This window comes from Vicia villosa, unplaced genomic scaffold, assembly GCF_029867415.1.
Source record: "Vicia villosa cultivar HV-30 ecotype Madison, WI unplaced genomic scaffold, Vvil1.0 ctg.000044F_1_1, whole genome shotgun sequence".
Lineage (NCBI taxonomy): Eukaryota > Viridiplantae > Streptophyta > Magnoliopsida > Fabales > Fabaceae > Vicia > Vicia villosa.
In genome coordinates this window covers 2,008,010-2,028,675 of record NW_026704976.1, presented here as the reverse complement: position 1 = coordinate 2,028,675, position 20,666 = coordinate 2,008,010, and the positions used below count along the sequence as shown (strand labels likewise).

The window sequence follows — 20,666 nt, the reverse complement described above, 5'->3', positions numbered from 1 at the left end:
TCATGTGTAAACCGTAAATAATTATAAGATAATAATTAGAATAAGAAATTTTATCCCGTGCCTCGCACGGGTAAGCATACTAGTTATATATATATATATATATATATATATATATATATATATATATATATATATATATATATATATATATATATATGTATATATATATATATATATATATCAAGTACAGGACATTTGGAAATATAAAGATGCAATTAAACTAAAGAGTTCAACCGAGTATAAGGGGCCTCCTTCTAATACTAGGGAGATCCACTGAGATGATTCCAACAGATGCTGATATTCAATGTGGCTTCTAACATTTACTCATGCAATGAAAAATCTCTTTTCAGGTTTAATTTTTGAAAATATAAAGATGCAATTAAACTAAAGAGTTCAACCGAGTATAAGGGGCCTCCTTCTAATACTAGGGAGATCCACTGAGATGATTGCAACCGATGCTGATATTCAATGTGGCTTCTAACATTTACTCATGCAATGAAAACTCTCTTTTCAGGTTTAATTTTTGTCTCTTAGTATTTCCCCTGTACAAAAAAATAAATAAGTTGTTAACATAGCAGTTTTACTGAAATGGAAAGTGAGTAACAGCATCCACAAATTACAAGTGGCATACTTCTAGTATTATTAAATATAGATGAAAACTTAATTTATAATTTGCTAATCAAAGTATTGTATTTAAAAATGAAGGTTTTGTTCTACCAATGCCGTTGATGCTAAGTTGGTGAAAGGAAAAATTATGATGTGCCAGTCAAACGATGCCTCTAGCATATGCAAATACATAAATTATGCAAGGTATATAATGCAATTTCTATAAACACTACTAACAATCATTTTAAAATTTTTAATTTCTTTTTATAAATTGTTTTGTTTTTGCATAACTCCCATGACAATTATATTTAGGTCCATGAAATAGAAATACTTTGGTTTTTCGAAAAAAATACCGATTTTTTCGTTTTCCCAAAAAAAACTCGACTTTTTACATTTTTCCAAAAAAAACTCAATTTTTTTGTTTTTCGAAAAAAAAACTCAACTTTTTTCGTTTTCCCTAAAAAAAATCGATTTTTTTTTCATTTTTCCGAAAAAAAACTCGATTTTTTTCGTTTTCCCCCAAAATAATCTCGACTTTTTTCGTATTTTTTCGAAAAAAACTCGATTTTTCCATTTTTCGTTTTCACCAAAAAATCTCGATTTTTTCGTTTTCTGAGAAAAAAACTCGACTTTTTTCGTTTTTCTGAAAAAAAACTCGACTTTATTGTTTTTTCAGAAAAACCTGTTTTTGTTCATTTTTCGAAAAAACACGATTTTTTCGTTTTTCAAAAAAAACTCGGTTTTTTCGTTTTTTTTTAAATCGATTTTTCGTTTTTTTTTGAAAAAACACGATTTTTCCGTTTTTTGAAAAAAACTCGATTTTTCAATTTTTTGAAGAAATTCGATTTTTCAATTTTCTAAAGAAACTCGTAAATAATTTAAACCATTTAAAGTATAAAATAAAAATAATCCATTGGATTATTAAAATGTGTTGGATGGATTGGATCCATCCATGTAAATAAATGGATGGATTTAATCCATCCATTAAGTTATTTTTTATTTGGCGGATGGATTGGATGAATTTTTTGGTGGATGAATTTGATGGATTTTAGCTTAATGAATCCAATTGCCACCCCTACAAAATACTCAAATATTTTTTAAAAAAATTGGTACACCTATTTATAATCTAATTTTTCATTACCATAAAAATTATATAATTATTGCTTATTAAATTGTTAAATTATTTATTTTATTTATACTATTCATAATTTATTCACTTATTTTTATGTTATCATAGCTTCATGTGTAAACCGTAAATAATTATAAGATAATAATTAGAATAAGAAATTTTATCCCGTGCCTCGCACGGGTATGCATACTAGTTATATATATCAAGTACAGGACATTTGGAAATATAAAGATGCAATTAAACTAAAGAGTTCAACCGAGTATAAGGGGCCTCCTTCTAATACTAGGGAGATCCACTGAGATGATTCCAACAGATGCTGATATTCAATGTGGCTTCTAACATTTACTCATGCAATGAAAACTCTCTTTTCAGGTTTAATTTTTGAAAATATAAAGATGCAATTAAACTAAAGAGTTCAACCGAGTATAAGGGGCCTCCTTCTAATACTAGGGAGATCCACTGAGATGATTGCAACCGATGCTAATATTCAATGTGGCTTCTAACATTTACTCATGCAATGAAAACTCTCTTTTCAGGTTTAATTTTTGTCTCTTAGTATTTCCCCTGTACAAAAAAATAAATATGTTGTTAACATAGCAGTTTTACTGAAATGGAAAGTGAGTGACAACATCCACAAATTACAAGTGGCATACTTCTAGTATTATTAAATATAGATGAAAACTTAATTTATAATTTGCTAATCAAAGTATTGTATTTAAAAATGAAGGTTTTGTTCTACCAATGTCGTTGATGCTAAGTTGGTGAAAGGAAAAATTATGATGTGCCAGTCAAACGATGCCTCTAGCATATGCAAATACATAAATTATGCAAGGTATATAATGCAATTTCTATAAACACTACTAACAATCATTTTAAAATTTTTAATTTCTTTCTATAAATTGTTTTGTTTTGCATAACTCCCATGACAATTATATTTAGGTCCATGAAATAGAAATACTTTGGCATGTGTAGATGCATTCTTTTCATCCAGAGGATCAAATTTAGTTACATATGATATTCTTAAACTTTGTTTTTTTATTAGTCACTAAATTAAATACATCTATATCATTTTAAATATTTTGATTAACTCTTTCCTATTGTTTAATGTTGTAGCCGGACTTAATTGCTCCCGGAGTAGATATCATAGCTAGTTGGTCTCCGATTTCTATCGAAGGAAGAAAGTTAGGATTTAACATTGTGTCCGGAACATCAATGGCATATCCATATGTATCATGTGCAGCAGGATGCATCAAATCCTTCCGTCCTATTTGGTCTTTATGCTGCTATCCGATATCTTTGATGACAACTGGTAATATGATCACTTGGAGTGTATTGAGATATACATTTGCATCAAAAAATTGAAAATAAATTTAACAAATATTTAATTTTGCTTAATATTTTTAAAACAAATTGTCCTTTTTAATTTGAATATTTACTGTAATCAATTAAGAAAGTTATCCATGTGAAAATTGAATTACACTTTTTTTTTATACTTATATACTTGATTTCATTTTTATAAAATTAAACTTTTATCTATGTTTCGATTCTTTTTTTATTGTCGAATGTATATTACCGAACTCATGCCCTCAACTATGAAACAATGCTAAATATATATTTAAAATTACTGTTTAAAACTTATGAAAACTTTTTAAAAGTATTTAAGTTTTTAAATCTATAAAATTGATAAGTAAGTCTTCAAAGTTACTTGCTACTATTTTTCTTCGTATCTATATAAAAAAAAAAGAACATGCAATACACTAAGATAATGTAATTTATATTTATTTGATTTGAAATGTGTATAGTTTAGTTAATATGTTTTAAATTAATATTAACAAATATCATACGTTCCTTGTGTTGCAGCCAAACAATTGAGTGCGACAAATAATCAAGATGCTGAATTTGCTTATGGAGCAGGTCAAATTGACCCAGTGAAAGTTCTAAATCCCAACTTAATATATGATGCTGGAAAAATGGCTTACATAAGATTATTATGTAAATTAGTCTACAATAAATCTGTTTTTTCAAAGGGTTGTTACAATATATCATATAATTCAAGGGGTTGTTACAATGTATCATATATATCTGTAGAGGATTTGAATTATCCGTCGTTTGCTCTTAGAGCATTGAACCCGCACATTGTAAGGGGGACTTTCAAACGAACTGTAACAAATATTGGATCTCCATCCGGAACATTTATGGCAGTTTCTAATGGACTCAACATCTCAGTGAAGTCTGTTGTTTTATCTTTCACTTCAATAGGCAAAAAGAAAACATTCATTCTTACTATAGATGGATCGATCAAAGAGTCTATTATATCTGCTTCTTTAATTTGAAATGATGGTAAATATCAAGTGAGAAGTCATATTATTGTATATGATAAACGATCAGAGAAAGATGGAAAAGCTTCATATTTTAATGTTCAGGATGCTGTCATTATTGTTGTTGATGTGTTTGGAAATAGAAATGGTAAAATTGGATTGTGTTCCTATTCTTTGAAATATCAAGTAATTTATGGATGAGCATGAGGTTGTAATAGTCTCCCATTTATATAGAGATGTGAATATATGCGCGGATATGTTAGCTAATTATGAATGCATGAAGAAGGTTTCATCTATATTCGAAGAAACTCCGAGCTTTTTGATGCCCCTTTTGAATGCTGATGCTTCAATTTGCTTTATATTTTTTTTCTTTTCGGCTTAATTTAATACATTTTGAAATAGTTAAAATAAATAATTTAAATAACAATATAAGTTCATAAGAATTTAGTTACTAATAAAAAACTAAAAAAATATATGATAAACTAAATTTTGTTTAAGAATATTTAAAAGTAAGAGAAAATTTATCAATTTCAATATATATATATATATATATATATATATATATATATATATATATATATATATATATATATATATGTTTTCTATTAATAACTAAATTATTATTACTTTTTAAAATATTTATTATTTAAATTAAGTAAATATTTAATTTAAAGAAAAATATATTTGTTTAAAAAAACATCAAATATGTTTTTTTTATTAAAAATAATAATGTTTTTTTAAGAAATATTTATTTTTTAATATGAATAATTATGTGAATTGTTATTTAAGTGAGAGACATATATATTTTAGTGTTTTTTATTCACAACTAAACTATTGTGTAATTATTATTGTTATTTAAATATTTTTAGTTTTATTTTGTATTCTATTTTTTTGGAGTAAAATATATATTTTATTGTCAAAACAGTTAATACAAGCGCATCATCAAGATCCAGGCCTAAACAATAACTAACAAAATCCAGAATACCACAAACAAACAAAATTAACTAATCTCCAAGTTTGCCATATTCACATGGTCCCTGAGTTTCTTTTTGGCCTGTGCTCGCAAAATAATAGTGTATTGGATGCTTTTGATAATATCAACATCCGAAGTTCTTGTCCAAATATCAAGTCATTACGAGCCTTCTATAGGTGGTATATAGCTTCAGCTGCAGTCATCTTGAGAAGGTTCTTTCTCCAACCTTTCTTAGTTGTCTCTATAATAAGCCAATTCTTCTCCTCATCCCAACCTCAACTGGCTCTGTTATACCCTAACCCGAAGAGGAGGTGTTTCTAGGCATCATGGGGGTACATGCATTCAAAAAACAGACGCCTTAAAGTCTCCTTTTGACCACAAAAGGCACATAATCCATCCGTAGCAACCTGAATTTTTTTCAATCTATCTTTAGTGGGAAGTCGACCATGCAGATCAAGCCAAATATTGAAGCTGGCTCGTGGCCTGGCATAATTTTGGAAGAAAATCTTTCTCTAGTTCATAGGTATACTTTTGCCTCTGATTTCTTTGTATATATCACTAGTCCTGAATTTTTGCATTTGGATGCTCTTTTCCCAATATTTTCTATTCAAAACTAGGTCCCTCATCTTAGTAATACTCTTGATCATCCAAGAGTTTGAGGCTTTGACTTGCCAATGCATAATATTGTCACCTTTCAAGTAGTATGCATCAATCCATCGGATCCAAAGCTTTTATCATATTTCATGTGCAGGTTCCATAGCATCTTGATAAGAATATCTTTGTTCCAATCAGCTAGATATGTAATACTCAACCCCCCAGCATATTTAGGTTGACACACATTTTCCCGAGCCACCAATGCTTTCCTACCTGTGGCTTTACCAGACCATAAGAAATTCTTACAAATTGAATCAATTCTACTAATAATGCTTTTAGGTAGGGGAGACTTGCATCCAATAGCCAGCAATAGACATTAATGTGCTTTTAGCAAGTTGTTGTCTACCAGCATAACTCGGGAAGTTAGATGACTAGATTTGGATTTTCTCAAGCATCCTATCAATGAAAGGCTGACATTGATTGATTGTAAATTTTCTTGTTGAGAGAGGGACCCCTAGGTATTTGAAAGGCAGGGTGCCGATAGCATATCTGATATCAAAAGCAATCTTCTTCTGAATGTGAATAGGGGTTCCACCAAAATAGACCTTACATTTTTCTGGAAAACTATCTTGCAAGAAGAATGTTTTAGGCCTTCAAAACCCTAGAATCCACCTATAAAAGGGGAGACAAATGTCAAATCAAAGTACACATTCTTTTCAACCAAAAATACCTCTTGCTTATGATTGAAACATACTTGGGCGTTATAGTGCTTGCAGGTACCACCTCTCCTTAAGGCGCCATACCATATCAGGAACTCATTATTTCTTCCTAGAAACAAACCATCTAAACCTGACAATTTTGATACCTTTGTGAATGAATCCTTTCAAGAAGCATCATAATTTATTCAAAGAAATTTTCATTATGAATGATGAAAAGTGTCACAATACAAAGCAATAAAAAAGTATATACTAAAGTATAAAAAGACTAAACTACCCTTAATATTATATATTATCTAACACCCCCTCAAACACACGATGCATTAACGAGAAGCATTGAGAGTTTGTCAATCAACAAGCAAAATTTTTAATGGAATGCATTTTCGTGAACAAGTTAACAATTTGCAAAGACGAAGAAATAAATAGTAAAGTAGAAGTTCCATTCTGAAGATGATGGCGGATAAGGTGACAATCAATCTCAATGTATTTGGCGCGTTCATGAAAGACAGAGTTAATGATCACAAGATTCTTTACCGTTTTTATCTAAATTACTCTAAAAAATTTGTTTTAAGTTTTATGCAAGTTTCAAGTATTTTTCTTCAGCTACGTTTTGCTATTGTTGTTGTAGTCTTGGATCGAAAGTCTCATTTCGGAGAATTATGTTGTTTTAACATTAATTATGTCTTAGTAGATTTTGCATATAGTCTGAGACACGAGGATCTTCATACTGACGAACCTCATGCGAATTTCTTGAACAATAATTGTAATGAAATAGATGTAATTGTTTTGTAATTTATGTTTTCAAAAATAAATAAGTTTTCCATGAAAGTAGAAGCATCAAAATACCGTTTACGAGCCAAAAGGTAGAAAATGATATCCAACTTAGTAAGTCAAATGATAGGTTCTGATACTTGCAAGAGCCGATCATAATTGATTGAGAGAATACTTTTGATTTCTATTTTTTTTTTGAAATTAAATTTCATGCTGCGAAATAAGAGGTTTTACAAGTTTTAAGGTTCAATGGACGCGCCAACGAAAGTGGGCCTTACCACTAATTTTGGTATTTTCTAGAAAATTTAAAAAATTTTCTATGATTAATATGACAATTTGTATGAGTAAAGTCAGGAGACAAGAATCATTTTTAATACTCTTGTTTTAATATAAAAGAAGACAATTATTTTGTATTTTTGTATAATTAAACTAGTTTCACGAAAAGCCTTAGATATACACCAGGATGATAGAAAATGATACTTGATCACTTGATCTATGTAGACTCGATATTGTTTATACTACTCGATATAGCCGTATACTTACATCCATCAAGTTTTTGGCATTGTTTCTGGGGACCATTTTCTTTCAGTATCATCACCCATTTTTTATCCGTTTAGACTAAGGCAATTTTTAGTTTTTATTAATTTTTCTCGTTTCCGATTGTAGCAAATAGCTCGGGGTTTAGGGAATCTCGTTAATTTGATTAATGAAATTGGGCATTATCTCCATGAGATACATCGATTAATTCGATCCCAATATGCTATGACCAATGATGATAATCGCCCGCTTAAATAATTCGATGTATCCTCGAATGAAGAACCACAATCGAGCATTGTTCGTGCTTCTATAGAAGCGGATAATTTTGATTTGAAACCTTATCTACTAAACATGGTGTAGTAGAAACACTTTCTGGTTCCCCAACAAACGACCTAAATTTGCACTTTTCGATATTTATTTAATACTCCGACACTCTAAAATGCAAAGGATTATATCTAGATGCTATCCAGCTTAGACTTTTTCTGTTTTCCCTTAGGGATAGAAGTAGAGCATGGCTACAGTCTCTTCCATCCAATTCCATAACGACATGGAATGACCTCAAAAAGGTGTTCTTATCCAGATACTTCCTGTCGAGTGAAAGTGCGCAACTTGGGAGCCGAATTTCTTTCTTTATCCAGAAGGATGGAAAATCTATCTTTGAACCATGTGATAAATTCAAGGAAATAACGTGAATATGTCGACATCATGAACTCTAAAAGTGGCTTATTGTCCATTCTTTATACATCGGTCTTCTCATAATACGAGAATGACTCTGGGTGATGTTGCTGGAAGAGACCTTATGAATAAGCCTTTCGACGAGGCATATGCTCTTATAGAGGACATGGCCCAAAACCATTATTAATGGGAGAGCGAACAAGCTCTAGCAGAAAAAGCCCTTAAAAATGGAAGACTTTATGAAGTTAGCGCCTTGGGCCCCATGGACTTAATGGCGGGCCTTTTATGCCATAAGTTAGATAACTTAAGCATCATACCTACTGCTACTGCAACCGCTATAACTCAAAATTCTGAAATCCGTGGAGTACCTGGTCATATTGGTGTTGCATGCCAATTAATGTTTGTAACCTAATCCATCCCCGATCAGCTGAATTATGCTCAACAGGAAATTCCTTATTCTAATACTTATAATCCTGGTTGGAGAAATCATCCCAATTTCTTGTATAAAAACAATAACCCTCAGTTCACTGTCGACCTTGCATCACCACTCAAATTTCAAGGACAAAATGGTGGCTCTGTTGCTCCCCAAAATTCAAACTTTGATGCGCTGATGGAAAATTTTGTTATAACCTAAATCCGACTGAAAGAGAACTTCAAGAACCAAAACTTTCACACCAACGAAGTTTTGAAGCAACTCACGTCTAAAGTGAATGTCATTGCTACTCTAAATATTATGTTTTAAGTATCATGCAAGTTTCAAGTTTCAAGTTTCAAGTGTTTTTCTTCAACTACGTTTTACTATTGTTGTCATTTTCTTGTATTGAAACTCTTTTTTTATTCCAGATTCCATTTTTCAGTGTTATTATGAATGTTATCTATGTTTATGTTATTTTACTGTTAATCATGTTAGAGTAGATTTCGCGTAGAGTCTGAGACACGAGGACCGTCATACCGACGTACCTCATGCGAATTTCTTGAATAATAATTGTAATGAGAATGATGCAATTGTTTTGTAATATTTCTTTTTTTATTTAAAATAAATAAGTTTGCTACAAAAATAGAAGCACAGAGACACTTTTTACGCGTCGAAAGGGGGTAAACAATATCCGACTTAGTAATTTGAACGATAGGTTCTAATACTTGCGAACGCATACCATAATTGATCGAGAGAATAATTTTTATTTGTAAAATATTTTTGAACTTAAATTTCATGCTACAAAAGCAGCAGATGTTTTACGAGTTTTAAGTCCAGATGACGCGCTGACGAAAGTGTGTGTTAACATTAGTGTTGTGAATTCAATGCCAAGAACAAAGTATAATGAAAAGAAAGAATAAAGAACAAGGAAGAAGAAGAACACAAGAATTGGTTATAACTGCTATTCTTTTACTTTCTCTTAGAAAACAAGATTACAAGTTTACAAGAATAATGTCATACCCCAAAATTTTCCCATCATATTTCAAATTATTTTGGCTCAAGCACTTAGAAGTCAGCCTGACTATCTCTCTCCTAAGCAATCAACCCACAATTAGTGTTTAGCTTCTCTCAAAGGTCAAATCAAGTTCCAAGACCTTAAATGGATCCCATGTCCACTAATATGCTTCAAAGGATCCTCGTGCCAAGTTTCAAGCTCTGGTTCACCAGACTGCTCAATCAACTGCTCAAATGGTCAATAGTTGACTAGTTTGACCTAAAAGTCAATTGTGGTCAAAGTACAGTCAAAATTCCTGATTTTTGGTCAACATCCTCATTTTGAAGTATCATTCATCATTTGAACAAGGATTGATCATTATTCATCAAGGAAAGTTCAGAAATCAATAAAACTCAGAGTTTCTAAATTAGGGTTTTTGACCTAAAAGTCAACTGAACTTTGACCAGCCATAAATTTCACATGGAACATCAGAAATTTCCCAACCAAAGCCTATTTTGAAGGAAATTGAATTCTCTACAACTTTGTCTATCTAATGCCAAGGCCAAAAATGTTTCATTTAAGAGATATGATCCAAAAGATTATAGGTCATTTTTGAAAGTCAACCAAAAGTAGTTTTTTTGTCAAAGCCCAAATCATAAAGATAAAATCCTCAAATAGAAAAAAATGTTCCAAAGTGGCTTGTAGAGGACATCTTAAGGTTTCCAAAAAGTTCTAGAACTCTTCCATAACTTAAAAATTGAGGGAGATATGCCTTGTCAAAGTTGGACAAGTTTGAAGGGAAAATGTGAAAAAAATATGGTCCAAAATGAATTTTCTTGCAAATGGACCCAATCGTTTTTTATTCAATCTTGATCCGTAAGTTATCCAAGACATCCAATTCAATTGCCACGAATTTATGAGTTTTATTTGATTTTATATTAATTTTTATTCATTTAAAAAGTGATTTAAATCAAATATTCAAAGAAATATGGAAGAGATTTAATTTGGATTTGATTTCCAATCAAATTCAATCAAGTAAACACCATATATTCTAGCCAATTTCATGCAATATGATATTGATGATAAAAGATTGAAATTGGACATATTCGGTAAGATTTCCAAATCAATTTTTTCCAATTGTCAATCATTGATTCAAGAAGATTCATACCAAGTTTATTACCCTAATTCATTCATCTATAAATACATAACTTGTACAAAGCATTGGGGGACGATTTTGGAGAAAGAAAATTAAGGGTTCAAAGTTGCAAAAATGGTCAAGAATTAGGGCACTAGTAAACTCCCTCTACAGCCATCATCAATTGATTCCAACCATCCCATCACGTTCCTGAGAACTCCAGGAGTTGATCCCACCTAGCCTACAAGCTTGAAGCACGTGGAATGGCATCACACGAGTGATTCACGATTTGCTTAACTTTAAAACTCAAAACTCTTAAATCCATGACATATATATGTGTTTTGTGCATACATACGTGCTAATTATGGTGTGTAGAATTGTTTAGAACTTTCGTTCACAAACTTTGACGCAGGGATACAAAATTGCCATGGGTGGAGCTTCAAATCTGAGAAGCTTCAGATCTCAATTTTGAGTCATCCTCAAGACTTTAAAACTATGCCATTGAACTCGTAATGCTGATTATAGTCGATCTGGGCTCTTGTGTTGTTTTGATTCGTTGAGTTTTGCAGGTTTCACGCTGTGTTACCATGGATGAGGACGAACTGGTAGGAAAATCCGCAGGAACGGTTGCATAAAATTCCGCAGGTAATTTCGCAGATGCAAAGGTTGAAGATGATGATATGGAGGGTTGACTTTTGACCGCGTGCGTGTTGCTCCCTCATTCGCTGGTCAACGAAACATCCTCTCTCTCTACACGCTATTGGCTGCAGGCGTAATACATGGGGCCCAGGTTGACTCTTCCTTGACTTCTCCACTAATACTTTGTTTTTATTTATTTCATGTTGGTGGATTCTTTTACAGATAAACGTTCCAGTTCCTTCGGTAAGGCAGACACGCTTCCAACTTTCATCACCTGGGTTCGATCCCAGTCTGCCACATTATTTTTACCTTCAATTCTTTTAAACTTTTCCAATTCCTTTTTCCTTTTAATTAACTAATAATATTATTAATTAACCACCTGATTTCTTTTCAATTAACACTAAGCTACTAAATTAGATATAACTAGGATTAAGTTTTTTTTAATTAGTTAATAATTAGCGTTGATTTAAAATTAGAATTAGGTTTTCCTTTTAATTAATTAATTAATCTAGTAATTAGGATTTAATCTTAGGTTAAATAATTTTATTTAATTAGATGATTTAGGTTTAAAATTAATTTAATTAGGTTTCCATCACTAACCTTCGCCCTTAACCCTAAAATCACATTTGTTAGGTATTGCCCATTAACCGCAGGTTTAGGTTTCTTGCCCATAAATCTTTTAGCCACTAATTTTTAAACTGTTTTTTATTAACCTTTTGAACCTTGATCTTATTTTTGCCTATTATAATTTTGCCATTATTTGTTTCACTTTATTATTATTGTTGTAATGTCTTGCAGGGTTATCATCTACTTAATTATTTCATGTGGTTTTCCCGCAAATTTTTGCCTAATTTTGTATCTGCCCCAAAGTCTTGTAATAGCTTAGGGTTTCTATTTTTGCCTCTATATTTTCCTGCAGGTGTTTATTGTCATAGTTTAGGTTTTCTTTTCCGTCTTTATTTTTCTGCCCACAGGTGTTTATTGTAATAGCGTAGGAATTTATATTCTCTGCCTTTAATTTCTGTATGATATTAACTGCGTGGTTAGTAATCCTAGGGAGTGCAAGCCTGTTAATTGAATTAGCATCTCTAATTTACAAGATAAATATTCAGATCTATGAATAACTACAAAGTGATGATTTGGATCTATGAATAACTACAAAGTAAGACTAAATGCAAATGTAACGAAACATAAACAGGTTAGATAATAATCGTAAATGACTTCGACGGAAATGTAAAGGAAATTAAACTACAAATATGAAAAGAATTGACGAGAAAGTAAAGGAAATTAAAATACTTCGATCTTATAATTGAAAGATAAACATATATGAGGTGTTGGTGTTACACGTACATCTCTCAGCGAAAACTCTTTCTCTAACACTTGATACTTGAGTGATTTGTGAGTAATTTGTACAAAATGAACACCCATGGATCCTACCACTAAGACCCTTATTTATACTAATTAGACTCTAACGGTCCTATACTAGCGAAATGCCACGTTGCCCACATGCATGCGCTTTGAATTCCTGGGGCTCCACGCGTCCTCCTTGATTCAAACGGACCCTTTTCGAATTTCAAACCTTCCCGCTCAAACCTTATTCGATTCGTGTCAACGTGTCCTTCATGAGAATGTATCAAAATACCTTAAGTCTTAACAATCTTTGTGATTCGAAGACACCTTAAGGTTTTGAAGGCTACCTATCTCAATTCAGCTTCGATTTAGAAACCTTCATAATATATAACATTCTCAAAAATAGTCATGCAAAGCCATTCTTCCTTCGAAATTTATATCTTCGAAGAATATACACATTACTCGAAATCTCCGGCTAACAATGAGTTGGTTCCGTTGCTCAAAATCACGCGTTTGAAGTCGTGTCTTCGACACTTTATTGCTCAAAATACGCATAAATACCTACAAAATGAATAGAAAACTATCAAAAGGTACACAAATGAATCAAAACATGAGTATAAACAAACTAAACGTAATCATTTATACGAGTGAGTCTAAAATTACATTTTTGGGTTTGTTTTTGAGAAAATAGAAATATATCAGTGTCACTTAAAACATGTTTGATGTGCAATAGATGCGTCTACAAATATACGGTTAAAAGTGAGAACTACACTAATCAACTATCTACCCATTACTAAGATGTTGCCCAAACTGACTAAAATACCCTTCCTCCTAAAATAAATTACACTACCAAAAGGATAGCTAAGTAATTAACAAATTAAAAATCCAACTTTGCCATTTGTTTGATTCTTATTGGACAAGCTAGAAATATTTTGTACTCCCAGGCTGCTTTTTCGTTTCCCTTTTGTACTTCCACAGAACTTTTTTCGTTTCCCTCTGTCATACCCCAAAATTTGCCCACCACATTTTCATACTCAAGCTCATTTGAATATCAGAAGTTCAAGACTTGACTGACTGTACACTCTCCTAAACAACAACCCTCAAACTAGGGTTTTGATCTCTTCAAAGTAAAGTCAAGTTCTAAGGCCTCAAGTGGACCTCATAACCTCTCATATGCCTCAAAGGATCCTCATGACAAGTTTCAAGCTCTGATTCACCAGACTGCTAAATCAACTGCTCAAATGGTCAACGATCGACCAGTTTGACCTAAAAGTCAACTGTGGTCAAAGTACAGTCAAAATTCCCGATTTTTGGCCAACATCCTCATATTGAGGTATCATTTATCATTTGATCAAGTATTGATCATGATTCATCAAGAAAAGCCCCAAAATCATCAAAAACCTAAGTTTCTAAGTTAGGGTTTTTAAGGAGAAAGTCAACCCAACTTTGACCAGCCATAACTTCCACATGGAACATCATAAATTTTCCATCCAAAGCTCATTTTGAAGGAAATTGAGTTCTCTACAATTTTGTCTCTCACAAGCCAAGGCCAGAAATGCACCATTTGGGATATATGAGCCAAAACATTATAGGTCCTCCAAAAGGTCAACAAAAAGTCATCTTTTTCAAAAGCTCATAACTTGAATATGGAAGATTCAATTGAGATGAAACCAAAAGGAGCTTTTAGAGGACTCTTTAATCTTTCAAAAAAGTCTTGGAACATCCTCATACCATAAAAATTGAGAGAGATACGCTTGGTACAAGTTGGTCGATTTTCAAGAAGAGGGCAAAACCCTAATTAGCAAAATTCACATTTTTAAGTAATGGGCTTTAACCAATGGATTTCCCACGTGGTTCTAAGCTTACAAGAGGCCCATGAGCCAATCTTTATTTGTCTTGTGAATTTTATTTTAATTATTTTGATTTTTATTCATTTAAAGTCATTTTAATTCAAATAAAAAAGCATAATTGAATAAAAAGATATTGTTTGAATTATTCTTGTTTATTTATTCAGATCCAAATATCAAGCACAAGCAAAGGAACACGTGAAGAAAAGTATTGGAAAATAGAATGGGAGGTTGAATTAGAAAGATTTTATATAATTTTCAAATCAAATTTTTTCACACAATCCAATTGTTTCTTTCCAAGTTCATCTAACCCTAATCTCACCCTTATATATTGCTCTAAATACTCAGCCTCAAGGGGGACGGAAAAATAGGGGAAGAAGCTAGGGTTTCAAGTGGAAAAAATATTCAAAGAAGGTGCAAATTTCTTTTCACGAATGGCAGCGATTTTTAGTCCAAACCAATCATCCTATCTTGTTCCTGAGGTAAAACTAAGCAAGTATGGATCCACAAACACAAAGGTAACACGATAAATTATCCCATGCATGAACTTACCTTTTGCGTTTTTTCCTGTTAATCGAATTTTAATTATTAGCGTCTTTTGGTTGAAACCAACGCCACTAATTAGTTGCTGAGGTCTTTTAGAACAGGTTTGAGCCATTGCCCAGAGTGTATCATGGCTAGAACTCGAATCACCATTGCTAGGGCACGAGCTTACTTTCTGTTTGTATCTCCATTTACACTGCGTTTCAAGGAAAACCGATGGTTCCATTGGATTCAGAAGGGTCTGTTTAGTGGAACTGGGCACCTATGTCGTTTTTCTAACGTCGTTTTATTTGAGTTTAAATTAGTCCAGGTTGAGTCACGAAATAGCAGCGAAATCCGCAGGAGAATTAGAAGCTAAAAGCGCAAATAAATCCGCAGGTACGGAGCTTGAAGAAGATGAATAGTGCACGAAGCCTGAATGACGCGTGTGGGATTATGGCTGGGCAGTCAACAATTCAGATCTTCCATCTCTCTTATGATTGGTTTATACGCCTGTTCACTAGGGTCCACGTTTGACTCTCTTTAAAATTTCAAATCAAAAGCTATTTCATTATTTTTTTATTGTTGAGAAGTTTCTAACAATTAACATGGATAGCACAGATGCCAAAGCGTGGAGACAATTCACATTAGGGATGCGAGCTTGATCCCCAGCTCATACACTTATTTTTGTTTATATTTGCTCACAGATCCCACGCACTCAATCAACGCGCGCCCACGGTACAACCACCAACGCCAGCCATTGGATCACCACGAATGCACATCTGACGACCAGGACTTTGCAGTTCCACCATGAGCCTTCAAAACGTACCACACCTGATCGGTCCAGGTTATTTTCCTTCTTTTCCTCCTTTTTTTATTAGTTTTAATTCCTTTTTCTTTCTTATTTTTTTTTCTTTTCTCTTTTTCTTTTGTTTGTTTTTATTAAACTACTAATAGGTTATTAACTTAGAAATTAGGATCATAATTAATTTTAATTTTATTTTTAATTATTTTAATCAAATTAATTAATTAACCTTCTTATCATTATTTAATTAATTAACAATTAGTTAATTTAGGATTTCACCTAATTTCTTTAAATAAAACTTTTTTTCACTAAACTCCAATTTCAATTCGCGATCTTCTTTCTCATCCCATATTCTATGATTGGCGCATGGTTGCTTATTTAGTTGTTGCTATTGATTTAATTATTTAAATTCGGATATTTAATTTTCGTCTTTATTTAATTTTTACCTTTTATATTTAATTATGCGATTTTATTTATTTTCAGTCATTTAAATTCTAGAAGGTGTATAGGTTGCTCATTCAATTTTTGATGTAATAGTAATTAGGGCCTTTATTTTTCTGCTTTTTTACTTTCTGCACATTATAACTGTTTATTTTTCTGCTTATTAAACTGTGTGGTTAGTAAATAGGGAGTGACAATATTAATTAACTGAACGATAGCTCATCTAATACAAGATAAATATATGAATCTAATCCACGTGATTGATGCACACAAACACCTTTAGGGTACTCCTCTTGTTGCCTGTTGCCTTCTCGATAAAAAATAGTCAAGTCCCTCGGATATAGGGATACCCTAGCTTGTTGCCTACGAATTCAAATCATCATAGTCCCTCAGAATAAAAGATCATAGTCCCTTCGAGTTGCCTACGATAAAAAATGATCTCGTCCCTCGATGTTGCCTCGATTAAATGGTGATAGTCCCTTCGAATGCTAAAGGTATCCTTACTGTTGCCTAAATGACTACTATATCCTTCCCTTAGAATACCTGCCCTCTTTATGGTAGGGATAGTCTTACGGTGAACGATACCCTTCGATGACCCGCACATCCAATTGAAAGACTTCCTGCCCTCTCATGGTATGGATAGACCCTTTCGCCCGAAAGACTTAAAGAACATGAAAGACAAACTTAGGGTAGGTAGTTCTTAAATGCTTGCTCACACATTCAAAATCAAATTACTTTTCACACCTCTCTTTCCAAAACAATTTCAAAGCAAGGCTACGCTTATCTACAAGCTAAAGTCCTTAACGAAATCTTTTTACTATTCACACACGAACACTTTTCAAACAATTCAAACAAACAAGTGAGCTAAGCAATTAAGAGCCCATGGATAACCATGGATGCAAAGGGTGCCTTACACCTTCCCTTTGTATATCCTACCCCCGAACTCAAAATCTTTTAAAGGTCTTTCCTGTTCTTTTTGCCTTTCCAATTGGATAAAATAAAAGTCGGTGGCGACTCATGCTTAACCGCGACATTTTCAATTATAAAAGTCAGTTCACCGTATTACACCCTCCAATCAGCTTTATACCCATTCTCTCCATTCTCTGCAGAACTTCATTTCAAATTTGGTAACCACACAACACAGGAAAAGTTGCTCCGTTCAGAGCTTAGTCTCTCTTCCTCATTTCCCTGTTCAACGTTTACTCACCGGCAGGTATGAATAGCACCCACTAATCATCTTTATTTTTCCATTTTCCTTTCGTTTTTTCACGGACAACCCGTGTTGGTTATTTTTTTCCTTTTTGATTTGTTGTTGTTCCATTCAACACCACACGAGTTTTTGTATCGCTTCTGATTCATATGGTCGTTTTAGAGTGGAAAGAAAAGCATTGGTATAGAAGCAAGAAGAAAACGTGAGCACCCATGAGGAGCCTTAGGAAGATGACTGTTTGTTGTCTCTTACATGGGCGTTTTTTATTTTATTTGTTGTCTCTTACAACTTTACCGATTTTTTGCTGTTGAAGATAATTTTTTCATATCTATACTTGCTTTTCTTTTCTATAGTTTTCTTTTCATGTGATCTACAAATGTAAGCACCCATAAGATTGTTGTTTTCCTCATACTTTGCATTTGTTAATATATTCTTTCCATCTTATGTAGATAACATGTCAAGAGCTCCCATTTTCATTAAAGATCTTCTTAAGGGAAACCAGATCTGGAAAATGCACATTCGGGTTGTTGATATGTGGGTTGTTATTGAGAAAAATGGAGCAAAACACCTTGAAGCCGTTGTTCAGGATGCTAAGGTTGACTTTTTCCTAAATTTTTTTCATTTGGTGAACATTTACTTTGCATTTGGCCATTTCTGTACATTGAAACCGATATGCGCTTATGCTGTACAATGTTTTAATCTTCATTTCGCAGGGTGATAGGATTCACGTCGTCACACGAGGAAAAGACTTCCAAGATTGGGTTGAGGTTGTCAACGAGCATGAGACTTACTACCTTTACAATGGAGAGCCAGTTGATAACGATGGGCCTTTCAAGGTGTGTTCTAATCCACTCAAACTCGTTTTCAGTGGAGGGACTACGACGACGAAGGTGGCAATACCTGAAATTCCTACTCACAGCTACAATTTTCACCCTATTGGGAACTTTCTCAATGGAAACCTCAAACATGACCACTTATATGGTACGATCTCACTTTCACCGCATTAGGTTTCACCATAATTATGTTTCATACATGGATCTTTCTATACCGTACCCTGCAGATGTTATTGGCGTATTACAAGATGTTTTGAAGACCCAAACTGGAAGTGGTGGTAGGAAATCTTGTGTCAATGTATCTATACGTGATGTCGAAGGCAACGTCATTGAGCTGGTGTTATGGGAAGATTACGGCAAACAGTTCATCAACTACACTACCCCTAACAACTTTGCTGGTCCTACTATAATTGTATTGACACATGCATGGTGCAAGCCAAATACAGGTTTCATTTTCTGACTATGCTATATATGTTGTTGAAATTTTGCTGGGTCTGTTATTTGTTATGTTAACCATATGTTCACATATATACATTTCGGTGGATTATAACACCAAATAGCATAATCCAGAAACTATTCAAATCATTGGAGGAACTCAAAATTATCAATTTCTCATTATGCTATGTCTGTTGGTTCATTATGATGCATTTGTTTTTTGGTATGTTAGTATTTACTTGATACACTATACATTTCAGTGTCGGGATTACCGTGTCTTTCCAACGCATGGAGCGGTTCTAAACTTTACATCAACATGGAACATCCACAAGTGGATGAATTCAAAGCTAGGTAACAACATCTTAACCTTAAACTAATAAAAAAATATAAACTTTATATTATGAATATATGTTTCACTAATGTGATGTTTAAATCTCAGTTTTGGTGCCAACTTACCTGCCCCTTCCCAATCATTGACTGCTAATTCATCTGTTTAATCTGCTAACAATTTCTGGACGAAATTGTCCGAGGTGAAGAGTATCCTTGCAGTATCTGAATTCGGAAGGGTATGCCTATTTTTATATTATTGTATATTCATTCTATTTGGAATATAATCTAATTACAATGCAAACTCTAATTTCCTAAATCAACTGTGCTTTGTATACACTTTCACCCAATAGGACTGTTTTGCAACAACCATAGGGACTACCACTGGATTTAATCCCTCCAAGTTTGGATGGTATTTTGAATCTTCTGGAAATAACGATGCTGAACGCGTTACCAAGTGAGCTCCAAATCTGCCCTTCCATTTAATGTTTAATCTTTCTATAGTTGCCTTGATTAAAAACTGATTTGAACCTTTTATTTTTAGATTCAAACTTGAGGTGGAGGTGGAATATGATAACCATAAGGGGATCTTTGTTTTTTGGGATAAGGATTGTATCCCTTTTACTAAGTTGACTGCTCAGGAAATAAGAGAAATTATGAAGAAGGTGAGTCTACTAAGGAATTTGGTTTGTCTTATTTTATATCATTAATATAATAATTCATGTGTATTAATTCTTGGTTGTTGACCATAGGCTGGAGAGGACAATCCTAAGATATGACCTACTCACCTCGATGTTCTCTTGAATAGGCAAATGATCTTTCGTATCAAGTATCAATCACAATTCAGACGATTCTCCATCGTGAAAATACTTAACGAGGATGGCCTTTACAAAAAGTTTGATGACTACCTCACACCAGTTGAAGTAAGCAGCATCTTCTTAACACATGTTTTTGGTCATTCTTAACACTTATTAGTTGTAAACAAATACCGTTTATGTTTTTATATAGGGAGCTAATGCTGCTGTAATGGATGTGGAAATAGCTTCTCCAGCTCTTATACCAAATCAAGTATGTTCATGCAGCATTTCATTTTTGTTGAATATTGACTATATTCAATATTATTAGGAATTATCCCAAACTGTTGCTCCTTCGTAACAGATTTTATATGTTTCATGTAGCTTACACAAACTTGCGAACCATCAATTGTTGCTGAACCAGATTCGACTGCTACGCATACGGGGAGTCCTTCTGCAAGTTGCAACAGTACTCCTGCCAAGAGGGATATTATGTCAACCTCAATTAACGACGTGATTCAGTTTGAAGAACTCACTCCTAAACAACCAGCCACTAAGGGCACCAAAGGAAAAAAGACCAAGCAATTAAAAAAGGATTAA

General features: G+C 33.0%; 2 protein-coding genes and 1 non-coding gene across 3 annotated transcripts; 2 read left to right on the top strand and 1 right to left on the bottom strand.

Annotated features, from left to right (window-relative positions):
• Positions 1-2,442: 2,442 nt before the first annotated feature.
• Positions 2,443-4,070, top strand: LOC131622796 (cucumisin-like). Its single transcript, XM_058893830.1, has 3 exons — positions 2,443-2,567; positions 2,849-3,044; positions 3,596-4,070. Exons 1-3 carry the CDS (start codon positions 2,544-2,546, stop codon positions 4,066-4,068), a joined length of 693 nt encoding a protein of 230 aa, XP_058749813.1. The 5' UTR covers positions 2,443-2,543; the 3' UTR covers positions 4,069-4,070.
• A 4,180-nt stretch (positions 4,071-8,250) lies between these two features.
• On the bottom strand, positions 8,251-8,356 carry LOC131622846 (small nucleolar RNA R71). The gene has a single exon (XR_009290025.1). It is a non-coding gene; the product is annotated as a small nucleolar RNA R71 (small nucleolar RNA).
• A 10,353-nt stretch (positions 8,357-18,709) lies between these two features.
• On the top strand, positions 18,710-20,666 carry LOC131622767 (uncharacterized). The gene is made up of 7 exons (XM_058893811.1): positions 18,710-18,956; positions 19,206-19,296; positions 19,385-19,436; positions 19,626-19,729; positions 19,817-19,937; positions 20,281-20,340; positions 20,451-20,666. Exons 1-7 carry the CDS (start codon positions 18,710-18,712, stop codon positions 20,664-20,666), a joined length of 891 nt encoding a protein of 296 aa, XP_058749794.1.

Coding starts and splice junctions, on each gene's coding strand:
- LOC131622796 (XM_058893830.1), top strand. CDS start 2,544: ATGCAAATACATAAATTATGCAAG. Junction 2,568..2,848: donor AAATACATAAATTATGCAAG/GTATATAATGCA, acceptor TTAATGTTGTAG/CCGGACTTAATTGCTCCCGG. Junction 3,045..3,595: donor GATATCTTTGATGACAACTG/GTAATATGATCA, acceptor CTTGTGTTGCAG/CCAAACAATTGAGTGCGACA.
- LOC131622767 (XM_058893811.1), top strand. CDS start 18,710: ATGGATCTTTCTATACCGTACCCTGCAGATGTTATTGGCGTATTACAA. Junction 19,297..19,384: donor GTGGATGAATTCAAAGCTAG/GTAACAACATCT, acceptor TTTAAATCTCAG/TTTTGGTGCCAACTTACCTG. Junction 19,938..20,280: donor TAAGAGAAATTATGAAGAAG/GTGAGTCTACTA, acceptor GTTTTTATATAG/GGAGCTAATGCTGCTGTAAT.